Source organism: Mesocricetus auratus, unplaced genomic scaffold (genome assembly GCF_017639785.1).
Source record: "Mesocricetus auratus isolate SY011 unplaced genomic scaffold, BCM_Maur_2.0 Super-Scaffold_100007, whole genome shotgun sequence".
NCBI lineage: Eukaryota > Metazoa > Chordata > Mammalia > Rodentia > Cricetidae > Mesocricetus > Mesocricetus auratus.
Window position 1 is genome coordinate 41735423 of NW_024429191.1, and position 12348 is coordinate 41747770.

The following is a 12348-nucleotide window of genomic DNA, read 5'->3' on the forward strand; positions in this document are numbered from 1 at the left end:
AAGTGGTCTATTCCAGACCCTTAAGAGTGGGGCGCACACGGCTCGCAGTCTCTTGCTCTGCGGACTCCGTGAGGGTTTTTCCCTGTTTTTCGTAGCTTGCTCTGTAGCGTGGGCTGGTGCGATGCTGAGTTGGCCCGGCTTCCCAGCCCCAGCATGGGTCCTGCGCAGACATGGGGGGGCTGGGTAGGTCGGGGTCTGCAACCCGGGCCACCGCGTGTGTTCTGGGTGTCGGCTGCTCAGATGATACTAGTAACAGGAAGTGCCGTCCGAGGCGACGACTGACGACCTCCCTTTTGAGCTGATCGCAGTCGCACGAGCCACGGCGATTGACTGCTGAGCACCAGAGTTCCAATGTCTCTGGACGCTTATCCTTTTACCCTTTCAAGGGGGATTGGCAGGACGTCGAGTGGGAGCAGTACCCCGCCATGAGGTAAGAGTTTCTGGCTAAAACTGTAGTTTCGTTACTTGTGTCCCAGCCACAGCCCCTGCTTTATGCAGAAGGCTAAGTTTTCCCTGGCTCTGTTAAGAGGCCTATTAGTCTATCGTAACCACCTGAACTCATGTCAGGGAGTGTTCTGGTCGCGACAACACCATTCACGTGGACATGGGCATATGCCTAGTTTAAAAAGGGTCTACAGCTAATGGCTGAAAGTAGGGGTTGGTGTGGGACAACGCAATGCTTGACTGCTATGATGAGATCACTAATAGGAAGTGCCGTCAGAAGCGATAACTGACGATAACTATTCCTGGCTGACTGCAGTCAAGCCCTCACCAGTCGCTGGTGTTTAGGGTTAACTCGGTCTGAACTATAACAACTGCCATATTTATGCCTAGGTCGGAAATTTGGAGTGAAGGACTGCCAGCAGCCGTGGCCTTCCACGAGGTAAGCATTAATTCATATGCATCAGTCCCGCCTGACTTGGAATGTCTGCACTCAATACTGTTTGAGTTATGTGGAGTGTCTAGGTGTGACTGTGGGGGGCCACCACGTGAGTGCTGGGAATCAAACCTGGTCCCTTAAATTTAAAATTTTTCCGTGTGGCAGTTTGGACAGCTCATCTTGCCATTTGGGTCCTATGGAGTGAACCCGGAAGCAGTCTCACTGGTTAGAATGGCATTTTAGTAACTTGAAAAATATATACACCTTATAAGGTCGTCGATGCTTTTGTTAGGTTGTCCTTAAAAGCTAGGTTTCAGTGGGACTGCCACTAGAAATAACATACTGTTCCTAAAATCTTAGGAGTGTCCATTTCCTCAAGAATTGGGAGAACAAAATGCCGGAATGCAGCCTGTCTCGGCCGCAGTGGAGGAGGTAAGTTTGATCTCTACAGTGATAATCTCAAGCAGATAGTTGTCATTCTGGAAGGATATCAAATGATGAGATCACCTAAAATAGCTGGAATTACCGGCAGATTGGTAGTGGTGAGCCTATGGTTTTCTGAAGATGCCTTTAGATGTTGGGGATGCCATTGGTTAGAGCAAGTGTGATTCTGAAATTTAGTTCTTTGCAGGCCCTGTCCAGAAGCGTCTCCAGCAGCAGTGCCACCATCAACTCGGGCCCCCTTGAGTATTGTTGTGGAAGTACTCCCGAGCAAGTCTGCCCACCTTGTTCTGGTCAGGCACATTGGGTGAATCATCCTGCCCCACAGGAGCCTCTACCTCTTAATAAATGCCTGTTTACAAAATTGGTTGCCGTTGTATTGGATGAATTAACTCACAGGTCAGAATGTACAGCAGTTATGGAGCACTATGTAGTAAAGCAGGATCTTTGGTATTGGTTCTTAAAAATATGTATTTTAAAAGTGTCAGGTGTTAAACAGTCCAGCTTAGTACTGTAAACTTCAGGTCAGTCTAAGCTGTTTTCACAACCGAAGACTTGGGCAAAGACTCCAAAGCCTTTAAGGCACCCACACTGGATTCCTATCCTTTGGCTGTACCATGTAAGGAAGGCTCCAATCTCGCCCCAGATCCTATAAGCTAGTTTTCTCAGTTGTCCTGTAAGGCTTTGCTTCCCTGAATATGGATTTTTGCTCCATCTAATTCAGAATAGTTCCTGGCTTCCTTTGGGAGCATTATTGGAAAAATAAGGTATAGAAGCCTCAGTTCTAACTAGTCCTGGGGCCTTCTCATGGTATTAAGTGCTTGAAAAGCCATTCCTGTGACTTAATACTGGGAGCAGGGCCTAAAGCTGCTAGAAAAGTTGTGTTGGTTGTGGGGTAAAGGAAGTAGGCATGGTACTGCCCTTCACAGTAAGACCCCTAGCCAAGAAAGGTCTGCAGCTTCAATTTGATTTTCCATACTTAATGCTCTGAACTACCCATGGCCTTTAAAAAAGGCCCCTTTGAATTGGGTGCTCCAAGGGTCTTTAATATAAAGTTCCTCTTCCTGTACGGGAGGAGTGGTCTCACACACAGCACTAGTGGAACAGTGCTTTGTCCAGCTACACAAGTGGAGAGCCAGCTGAGTGGAGACATCCGTAGAGCAAGAGATACCTTCCTCGTGGCAGGCACTGGGAGTTGGGAACAAAAGGTTACTGCTTTGATCTTATCCTGGTCTTTGGGTGGGGTTCAGATTTTCTGATGAGAAGAGCTCCTAACCTGCCTTAGCCATCCTCTCAAGTTCTCCCTACTTGCAGGTCATGTCTGGGATATAATCTCCCTGCTCTCATGGTCTCTGGTAGGTGTCACAGGGCTTTCCCCTGGGTCCTGCTGGCTTGTGTCTTCCCTGGCCTCTTCCCCGGTACCTGGCCCCTCACCCAGCTCCAGGATGGTGGGTAGGTGGCCCTGTTTCGGAGAGCGCTTACGAAGGCTGAGCAGGAAGGGCTGGGGTAAAGAGAAGATGTCCACGTTGTTGCCCAGGTCAATCCATGTGACATTGGGGAACTTGCTGGGGTCCTTCAGGGTGTCCGTGAGGTCCCTCAGCAGAGCCCTGGTCAATCGGTTGCCATTGAGGGCTAGTGTGGTGAGGCGGGGCAGGGTACTGAGTGCTGGTAGTAGCTGCAGAACCATGTCGTCTGTGAGGCCTGTGAAGCCCAGCTCCACACTGTCCACTTGCTCTCCACAGCGCTGAAGATAGCTGGTCACCCTCTCCAGGTCACGTGAGGTCAGTGGGATGCCTGACAGATCCACCATGTTGTCTGGAGGATTCCCAGCTAGGAGAGCCTTGAGACTGAAGGAAAGAAGGAATAAGGCTAAGCAAGCAGGGCAGGCCTTTCTTGGAGGCAGTATTGACTGTCAGCACGGAACTGGCCTCTGCTTAACTCTGATCTGGGACCTCATCTATCCCTTGTCAGGATGGGGAGTCCACAGCATCTGCTTCAGGCTCAGCAGAGCGGGCAGAGCATAAGGATGGAGGCTGCCATTCCAGTAGCTCTCTAGCTAGTTCATAATGGTTTGTGCTTCATTCAGTTGCTCGACTAATAAAAAAGTTACTATTATAGGGTTAAAAACCAAAGCCGGGCGTTGGTGGAGCACGCCTTTAATCCCAGCACTCGGGAGGCAGAGGCAGGCAGATCTCTGTGATTTCGAGGCCAGTCTGGTCTACAGAGTGAGTTCCAGGACAGCCTCCAAAGCCACAGAGAAACCCTGTCTCAAAAAACCAAAAAAAAAAAAAAGAGGAACACTAAGTAGTAAGTGTTACAACAGTGCCTCCTATAGGCAGGTGAGTAAATGCTGTCATTGTTAGTCACTTGGGTTGAGCTCACAATCGAGTGGCAGCTGACTTGCCTCCAATACCAGAGGACAGCTTTCAGAGGAGAAAGCAAAAGGACTCCTGGTGGCTTGACGCTTTCATCTCCTTCCTTGCTATCTGCTACCCCGTGCCTGGTCAGGAGCCAGTGTGCCCCCAACCACTGTCCCATTGGTAAGACACTCATTCTCTGAATTTCCAAATGGCTGAAGCAAGCCCTAACCCTCCTACCCTGGGGATGGCTCAACTTGCTGCAAGAGTGTGTGTCTATGCCGGCAGCTGAAGGGTCACAGCCTCACCGAAGCAGCTACCTGGGGGCCCTCTTGAAGCTGGATCTCTTATGAATTCAAAGCCTGTCTAGTTTGCATAGTGAGTTCTAGGCTAGCCAAGGCTATATAGCAAAGACCTTGTCTTTTTTTTTTTTTTTTTTTTTTTGGTATTTCAAGACAGGGTTTCTCTGTATTTTGGAGGCTGTCCTGGAACTCGCTCTGTAGACCAGGCTAGCCTAGAACTCACAGAGATCCGCCTGCCTCTGCCTCCTGAGTGCTGGGATTAAAGGTGTGCGCCACCAATGCTCTGCTGACTTTGTCTTAAAAAAACAAAACAAAAAACTGGGTATAGTGGTACATGCCTTGCATTCTAACTCTTGGGAGACAGATGGATCTCTGTGAGTTCAAGGCCAGCCTGGTCTACATAATTAGTTCAAGGATAGCCAGCACTATCCTTTGAGACCTTGTCTTAAAACTAACAAAAACCCCAAACAAAAACTCCAAGCAACCCCTGTTGGACCCTTCCCCCATAGGGATCTGCTGACCAGCTTGAGACTAGGAGTTTATTTAGCAAATACCTCTTGTTCCCCTCCTTCCAATAAGGCCTAAATGCAAGTTCCTGTTATCTGCCCATCCTTATTGCCTGAATGCAATAAGGGGTAGGGAGAATTGGAGAGGTGGCTTAGTAGTTAAGAACACAAACTGCTCTTGCAGAGGATTTGAGTTTGGTTCCTAGTACCCTGTCAGGCAGCTCACAACTGCTTGTAACTCCAGCTCCAGGGAATCTGATGCCATCTGCAAGAGCAGCCAGTGTTCTAACTCAATGAGCCATCTCTCCAGCCTCATGATGATAATTGTCAATGTCTAGAAACATGTGGGAAGAGCCTCCATAATTGTCTAGATCGGGTTGACCTGTGGGAATGTCCGTGGGGAACTGTTTGGATGCTTGTGTTAACTGACACAGGAAGACTCAGGCTGAAGTTAGTCCAGGAATGTCTGAGTGGAGAGCTGAGAGTCAAGCATGCATGCATTCATTTCTTTCTGCTTTTGACTGTGGATGTGACTAGTGGCTTCAATTTCCTGCCATCTTGACTCCCCCACAGTGATGGACTGCAGCATGGAACTATAGATCAAATAAACCCTTTCCCCCTTGAAGTTGCTTTCGTCAGTCTTTTTTTTTTTTAAGAGAGAGAAGGGAACTGACTTGTCCTCTCTAGCCCACTGGAAGCCACTCTGATGATTTGAGCACAGAACCAGGGCCTTGCCAGTCTTTGAGAAGGCAAGTCACTCACCTGTGTCATTTGTCCAGCCTGCCTCTCAGCTGGGTTCCCTTGCTTCCTACCATGAGACCTGTTCTGTGTATTGTGTCTCAAGCCCTCTATCCTCTACTCCTGTATGGCTGAGACAAGGCTAGACTCTAGATCCCCTGGAAGGACATCCCAGAGAACTTTCTGGAAGTGGGTTGTGATGGTCACAACTCGAGGCAACCTTCTTGCCTAGGCCTCCAAAGTATAGAATTGCAGAGGTACCCCCATGGTGCCTGGTTTCCATCCCAGGGTACTAGGAACACCAGGAACTAGAAATGCCTCATGTCCCCTCCCCACCTGTCCATCTGCAGGGCATGCTCCCCAGTTCCTACGCCAGGGAGCTCCTTTTCAGCATCTCTCATGTATCTGGAGTGACCAACTTACTTTTCCGGTTCTTAAATCCAGCATGATCTTACCTCCTTCAAGCAGAATTTACTGATATACCCTCTGGCTCAGGCCCTTCCCTTGGCACTGTCCCCCAGGAAGGGTGTCAGTCAGCAGGGCTGGGGCAGGGCAGACTATAGGGACTGCCACTCACCAGGCCTGTGGCTTCCTCTTCACCAGCCCTCGATGCCTCCTCCACTGTGAATGAGGGCTAAGGTGGTAGGTCAGCTGCCGGCACAGCTTCTCCATGGCACCCAGCGCGTCACCCTCCTGCAGAGGCAATCACAGGCACAGGTCTGTGAGGTGACCCTGGAGGGCTTGGAGGTGTCCTGACACCTACTCTAGACTCCCTGGCTCTCTCAGAGCTCAGCACAAGGGAGGCCTGCTCTGCTGGCCCCAGTGAGTACCTATGGCAGGAGCAGCAGGTACAAATAATGCGTGTGTACGCGCGTGTGTGTGCGTGTGTTACTGGGAATGGAACCCAGGGCCTCAGACATGGTAAGCAAGTGCTCTACTGTCTGAGTCTCTGCTTTGTGAATTAGTTGCTATTACTAGGAAACCTGACACATATAAAAAGTCTGGATTGCAGGTAGTCTGACCATGACTAGCTAGAGCAGACCTGTTAAGCCAGAAATTGTATGACCCCTGCCAACTCGCAGTATCTAGAGTCATTTTGTTCCCTGGCACAATATATCTTTGAGTGCTTACTAAGAAGCAGTCATGAACAAAGGTTCTTGTAGTTCACATAATAAAATGACTTGTTTTTATTTATGTCTTTCCCCAAAGTGGGAAAACAGAAATCTGAGAGGGGCAAATCTTTCCCCATGCAGTCTGCCCATCTACAATACCTTTTGCTTCATTACCATTTAAAAACATTTTTATGGGTGTTGGTGGCTCACACCTTTAATCCCAGCACTCAGGCGAAGGCAGGCAGATCTGGTCTACAGAGTGAGTCCTAGGACAACCTCCAAGTCAATACAGAGAAGCCCTGTCTTGAAAAACCAAAACCCCCCCAAAACAAAAACCATTTTTATTTCATGTGTATGGATGTTTTGTTTGTATGTATGATTGTTCCATATGCATGCAGTTCCTACAGAGGACAGAAAGTACATTAGACTCCCTGGAACTGGAGTTAGAGGCGATTGTTAGATACTATGTGGGTGCTGGAAATCGAACCAGCATACTCTTCAAGAGCAGCCAGTACTCTCCAGCCCTCTCTTTCTCTCTTCTTTCTTTCCTTTTTTTTTTTTTTTTTTTTTTTTTTTGGTTTTTCGAGACAGGGTTTCTCTGTAGCTTTGGAGGCTGTCCTGGAACTCACTTTGTAGACCAGGCTGGCCTCGAACTCACAGAGATCCGCCTGCCTCTGCCTCCCGAGTGCTGGGATTAAAGGCGTGCGCCACTAACGCCCGGCTTCTCTCTTCTTTCTTAAAAAGATTTATTTATTATGTATACAGTGTTCTGCCTGCATGTATATCTGCACTCCAGAAGGGGGCACCGGATTTCATTATAGATGGTTGTGAGCCACTATTTGGCTGCTGGGGAATTGAACTCAGGACCTCTGGAGGAGCATCTCTCTCTCTCTCTCTCTCTCTCTCTCTCTCTCTCTCTCTCTCTCTCTCTCTCTCTCTCTCTCTCTCTCTCTCTCTCTCTCTCTCTCTCCTCTCTCATTTCTCTGTGTAGCCCTGTGTGTCCTGGAATTCAACCTGTAAACCATGCTGGCCTTGAACCCAGGGATCTGCCTGCCTCTGCCTCCTGAGTCCTGGGGTTAAAGGTGTGTGCCACTTGCTACGCAGCTCTATATTGATTTCCAAACCCTCAACTACCCAGAATGTGACTATATTGAAAGACAGGACATTTAAGGTTAATTAAAGGAAAAATGAGGCCATGCGAGTGGGCTTTAACTCAATACAACGTGTGTTTAGAAGTGTCTAGGGCACAGACATGTCTAGAGGAAAGATCTATGTATGCTTGCAGGGAAAAACTCTTCACAGAAGACTAGGAGAAGCTGCATCTTGGCCTTCCGACCTCTACAACAGTGAGAACATTAATTTCTGTCAATTAAGTCACTGGATTATACACTGGGATAACTGCAGTGTAAAGATTTAATAGAGAAACACCAACTCCATCTCAAGGAGAATCAATTCAACACAGCCCTGTACCAGCTCTAAGCTGGGCGGGAAGTGCGAATGCCACGCCAGGAATGGGCAAGAATGTACTCCTGTCAGAAGGCCCAGTGCTGGGGGCTCCAATGCAAACCACAAACAGGAGGTGGTGAGGTTCGAGGTTCAATGTATCCAGCACTATCAGCTTTCTTACTATTATTTTTTTTTAGTATCTTTTCGATTAAGATTACCATTGCCACTCTGCTAATGGAGAAGCAGTCTATGAAATCGTTTAGAACATGGGACTTGGGACCAGACTGTGCGGTTTCATGTCCTGGTTTTGTCTGTGGCCTTGAGTTCCTGTCCTGTGTGTGTGGCGGTGGGGGAGCAACACTGGCTTCAACATGGGTTTGAGGATTAACTGAGTCACCACCATTCAGGTGCTTTGTACAGAACCCAAGCTTGCTCAATGAGTACAGTCTGTAACCTGAACACATCCAGGCATTCAACCAAACGCAGATCAAGAGTACCCAGAAAAGCCAGACATGGTGGTGAATGCCTTTAATCTCAGCAGAGGCAGGAGGATCTCTGTGAGTCTGAGGCCAGCCTGGTCTACATAGTGAGTTCCAGGACAGCCAGGAGAGACCCTACCCGGAAAAGAGTGATGTCTGTATTGAACATGGACAGGCTTATTTTTCTGTCATTACTCTGTAAGCCTTGTAGCACGACCATTACTCCTATAGCATCTACCTGGATGGCGTGCTTATGGCAAAGGAGGGTGTACACATGTACCACGCTGCTTTATGAAGGGACAAGTGCATTTGGTATCCACAGGGTCCTGGTGCTCATCCTCCATGTAGGAAAAAAAGCGTCAGCCAAAGAAACACACCTTGAGCAGAGCCAAAAGAAACACACTTTGGCCCTGCAACCAGAACCAAAGAAATGTACCCTGACCCTGAAATCAGTGCCAAAGAAAATGCCACTAGAATCAGAGCCAGTGAGATAAATACACCCTGTCCCTAAAATTAGAGCTAAAAGGCTAAAAAGAACCAGTGAAAGAAACACACTTTGGTCCTGAAACCAGGGCCAAAGCTGACCCTGAACTTGAGCAGAAAACTAACCAATCCCTGAGCAGGAGATCTAGCTAATCTGAGTTTAGGATTGAAATCTCACCAATCCTCAACCTGGAAATCCCCCTGGAAAAACTCCACCCCTAACAAACCCTATATAAACCCTGTGCCTGTTCAGCTTGTGGCTGTCTAGCTGTCTTTTGCCACCCTGGCAGAGGGGCAACCGCTCTCCTGGATTCTTCCCTCCCAATAAATCTCATGAATAAGGTTTGGGTGAGACCTTCCTTCGATGGAATGGACAGAGCATGGCTGTAACGCTGGGGAAAACTTTCCCCTAGCTTAGTGGCGTTGTTACACTCCGGTGGACTAGAGTTGAACTGTAACAGCTTTGCTGGAGAAGCCCTCTCCTGCCAGAGCAAAGCTATGACACTGGGGAAGCCTTTCCATGGAGCAGGACTATAAGCTGCTACAGTACACTTACTGTGACCTGTGGTAGTCCTTGGCTCCTGAGTGCCAGAATACCTTTCCATCTGAGCTGTAACACTCAGTATTCTTTAGCTCCCAAGTGCCAGAATCCCCATCCATCTGATCTGTTGCAATGCTTACACTCCATGGAAAGAGCAGTATGCTGAGCTTCAGTGCTAAAGACCAAACATCATTTCTACCTGGGCTCAGATGTAAGCTGGTTTTGTTGCTGTTTTTGAGACAGGGTCTTCCTGTTGTCTGGAAATGACTGTAGATTAGGCTCAAACTCAGAGATCTGACCACCTCTGCCTCCCAGGCATGAGGATTAAAGGCATGTGTCACCATGCCCAGCCCTTAAATTGAGTTTTTAAGAGCAGATGGATAGCAGTTTCATTTTTTGATTATTTTTTTTGATGGAGAAAGGAAATCTGAGATATTTCTGAATGAGGAGCAATAATTGGTGAGGGTAGGTTTTTTTTTTTTTTTTGGTTTTTTTTTCGAGACAGGGTTTCTCTGTGGCTTTGGAGGCTGTCCTGGAACTCGCTCTGTAGACCAGGCTGGCCTTGAACTCACAGAGATCTGCCTGCCTCTGCCTCCCGAGTGCTGGGATTAAAGGTGTGAGCTAACAATGCCCGGCTTGTGAGGGTAGTTCTATAGGCACGGAGGTAGCAAGTAAGAATCTGGCCTGGGCAAATCTGGCCATCCCCAAGCTAGCACCTGTCCAAACCTTCGTATCTGTCACCTGGATTAAGGCAGACACCAAGTTAGAACTTTACCGAATGCCCACACTCCAGAGAACTACATGCTCACACCAGTCTCATTAGAGGGGAGAACCAAGATTCCGGGAGCTGTAGCTGACAGAATAGTAGGAGAAGGAAGTCTGAGCAGTGGCACAGGAGTGGGGAAGGCTGCGTGTGACTGGAGGCCTGGAAAAGTGAGGCATCCAAGTAGGAGTCATTGCGGTGGCCTGCCACTGACGGGACTGCTCTGGGAGGGACCGTCTTGTTCCTCACAGCCTCACCGCTCCCTGTTGCTTCCTCGTGACTGACAAACTGGGATTACTCATCCTTTCCGGGCAATCTCGCTGAACCCCTGGAGTAGACACTGGATTCCTAGACTCAAGCTCTTGCTTAGCCTAGTCACGCAGGGTGGCAGCATGCGACACAGACAAGGGGAAGCGTCCTTGGTGGCTGCAAGGGAGTCAGTGGAGAGGAATGGTGGGCGAGGTTTGTATCCTGGGATTTTCTTACAGGGAGATGGCGTGGGAGAACTGGGAAGCTGAGAGGGTGACCGAGACCACGCCCACAGAAGGGACTGAAAGTGACAGAGGTCACAACACAGGTTGGAGAAGGTGTGGGCAGAATGCAGATGAAGGCGTAGGGAATTTGGGCTAGAAAGCACAGGGTTCGTGACAGTATTATTAGCCGTCAATGTGGCAGAGTGTAGCACTACCTGGGAGATGGGCTGCTAAGCATTATCTTGATTATGTAAAGGAGTGGGAAAAGGCATCATTCAACCAAGCAGGCACATGCATGTGTCTTGGTGTTTTGATTGAGTATGCAATGTGTTCAGTTACTTCAAGTTCTCTGACACTTTGACTCTCCGATGTGATGGACTGTAAGCCAGAATAAACCCTTTCCCTCTCAGTTTGCTTTTATCACGTAACATCACCAAGGGCTCCAGAGGAAAAGCAGGCGTAAAGGCATGGTGGGGAGTGACCAGCTCCTGTGGGGACATGATGAATAGGAGGAGCCAGTGGGACTTCCAGGTGGGACTTCCAGGGTCTGGCTGAACCCCTAGCCATGGAATAAGCTGAGGCGGGGAGCGGAGGGAACACTGGGCAAGGGGACCAAGGCGGCACGGAGAAATAGGTGTCAGTGAAGCAGTGGTCACCTGGGTGAGGGTAGCTAAAGTCACCTTTGGTGGCTACTGTATGGCCCTTTCCAGCACAGGCTTGGCAGAGGTGAGGAGTAGTGGTGCCGACCGGCAATGGTGACATCCGATTTCAGAGGCGAAAGAATGGGGTATGAGGATGGAACATGGTGCAGAAATAGCTCATCTAATGTTTATTTCCCACGTTGGATTCCCAGGGTACCTTAAAAACCGACACTAGTGGTGAGTGGGCGTGTCCCTCGGCAGTGGATTAACTTTATTTTTAGTGTACAAAATAATAGGTTTTATTGTGACATTTCATATATATATATTATTATATCTTATTCATACTCTCTCCCCTACGGCTCTCCTCTGACCCTCCTCCCACTCGCTGGTCCCTTGCCCTTCTGCTTTACTGACACACACACTCTGGGAAAACCCGCAATGTTTTGTCTGTCTCTGCTCCCATTCCCTCGCTTATTCCTGACTGCTCCCCGCCTCCCAATTCTTTCTTCCTGGATCCTAGTCCTGTAGGGAGCGTGATTCCCTTGTGCAGCTCTGGTGGAGAAGCACGGGCTCAGGGGCCTTAAGGACAAGAGCCAAAGTGGATGGGATGGGATGGGGGCATGCACGGCATCATTTTGGGATGCTCTGGGACAGAACTGTTGCTAGTTTCCAGGAGAATCCGACCCAAAGCCCACAGCAGAGCTCCTCTGCTTTGGCTCCTCCTCCAATCAGTTCTCGGGGTTTCTGTGTACCCGGGGCCACGCCCTCTCCCTCAGTTGTCCAAGCTGGAGTAGCTCAGACAGAACAAAGGCATAATGAGGGCTGGCAGTGCACAGTGTCGGCCACGAGGGGGCAGCCGAGCACGGAGCCAATTAGAGTTGAGATTAACTGAAAAAACCACAGGCAGGGATAAGTTCCCCTCGGCTTGCCTGAGCTAGACACACCATGGGTCTTTTGTTTGGTTTTTGCGGTGCTTGGGATCCACCCTGGCCAAAAATGGCAGGTCCCCACTAGCATAAGTCACACTTCCAGTCCTTAACGTTTACTGAGCATTTCAGAAACCGCTATGCATCTCCTTCGTTCACTTGGGCACAGCCCTGCCACTCCCAGTTCACAAACGAGGGAACTGAGGCATACAGTTCAACACGCACCTCCTCAGTGGGAATAAATCCAGACATTGCCCCCT

The 12348-nt window shown here is 49.0% G+C and overlaps 1 protein-coding gene and 3 non-coding genes across 4 annotated transcripts in view; 3 read left to right on the top strand and 1 right to left on the bottom strand.

Annotated features, from left to right (window-relative positions):
- The first annotated feature begins 233 nt into the window (after positions 1–233).
- LOC121141655 lies at positions 234–304 on the top strand. Its single transcript, XR_005878619.1, has one exon. It is a non-coding gene; the product is annotated as a small nucleolar RNA SNORD49 (small nucleolar RNA).
- A 381-nt stretch (positions 305–685) lies between these two features.
- On the top strand, positions 686–756 carry LOC121141654. The gene has a single exon (XR_005878618.1). It is a non-coding gene; the product is annotated as a small nucleolar RNA SNORD49 (small nucleolar RNA).
- Positions 757–1372: 616 nt separating this feature from the next.
- On the top strand, positions 1373–1444 carry LOC121141673. Its single transcript, XR_005878637.1, has one exon. It is a non-coding gene; the product is annotated as a small nucleolar RNA SNORD65 (small nucleolar RNA).
- A 330-nt stretch (positions 1445–1774) lies between these two features.
- The window catches only part of Lrrc75a (leucine rich repeat containing 75A), a 41145-nt gene continuing 30571 nt past the window's right edge, over positions 1775–12348 (bottom strand). Inside the window, exons 3-4 of the mRNA XM_005067628.4 lie at positions 5802–5917; positions 1775–3168 (exon numbers count right to left, since the gene is read on the bottom strand). Of these exons, the coding sequence (XP_005067685.1) occupies positions 2637–3168; positions 5802–5917 (648 nt within the window). The 3' untranslated portion in view covers positions 1775–2636. The remainder of the gene's footprint in view (positions 3169–5801; positions 5918–12348) is intronic.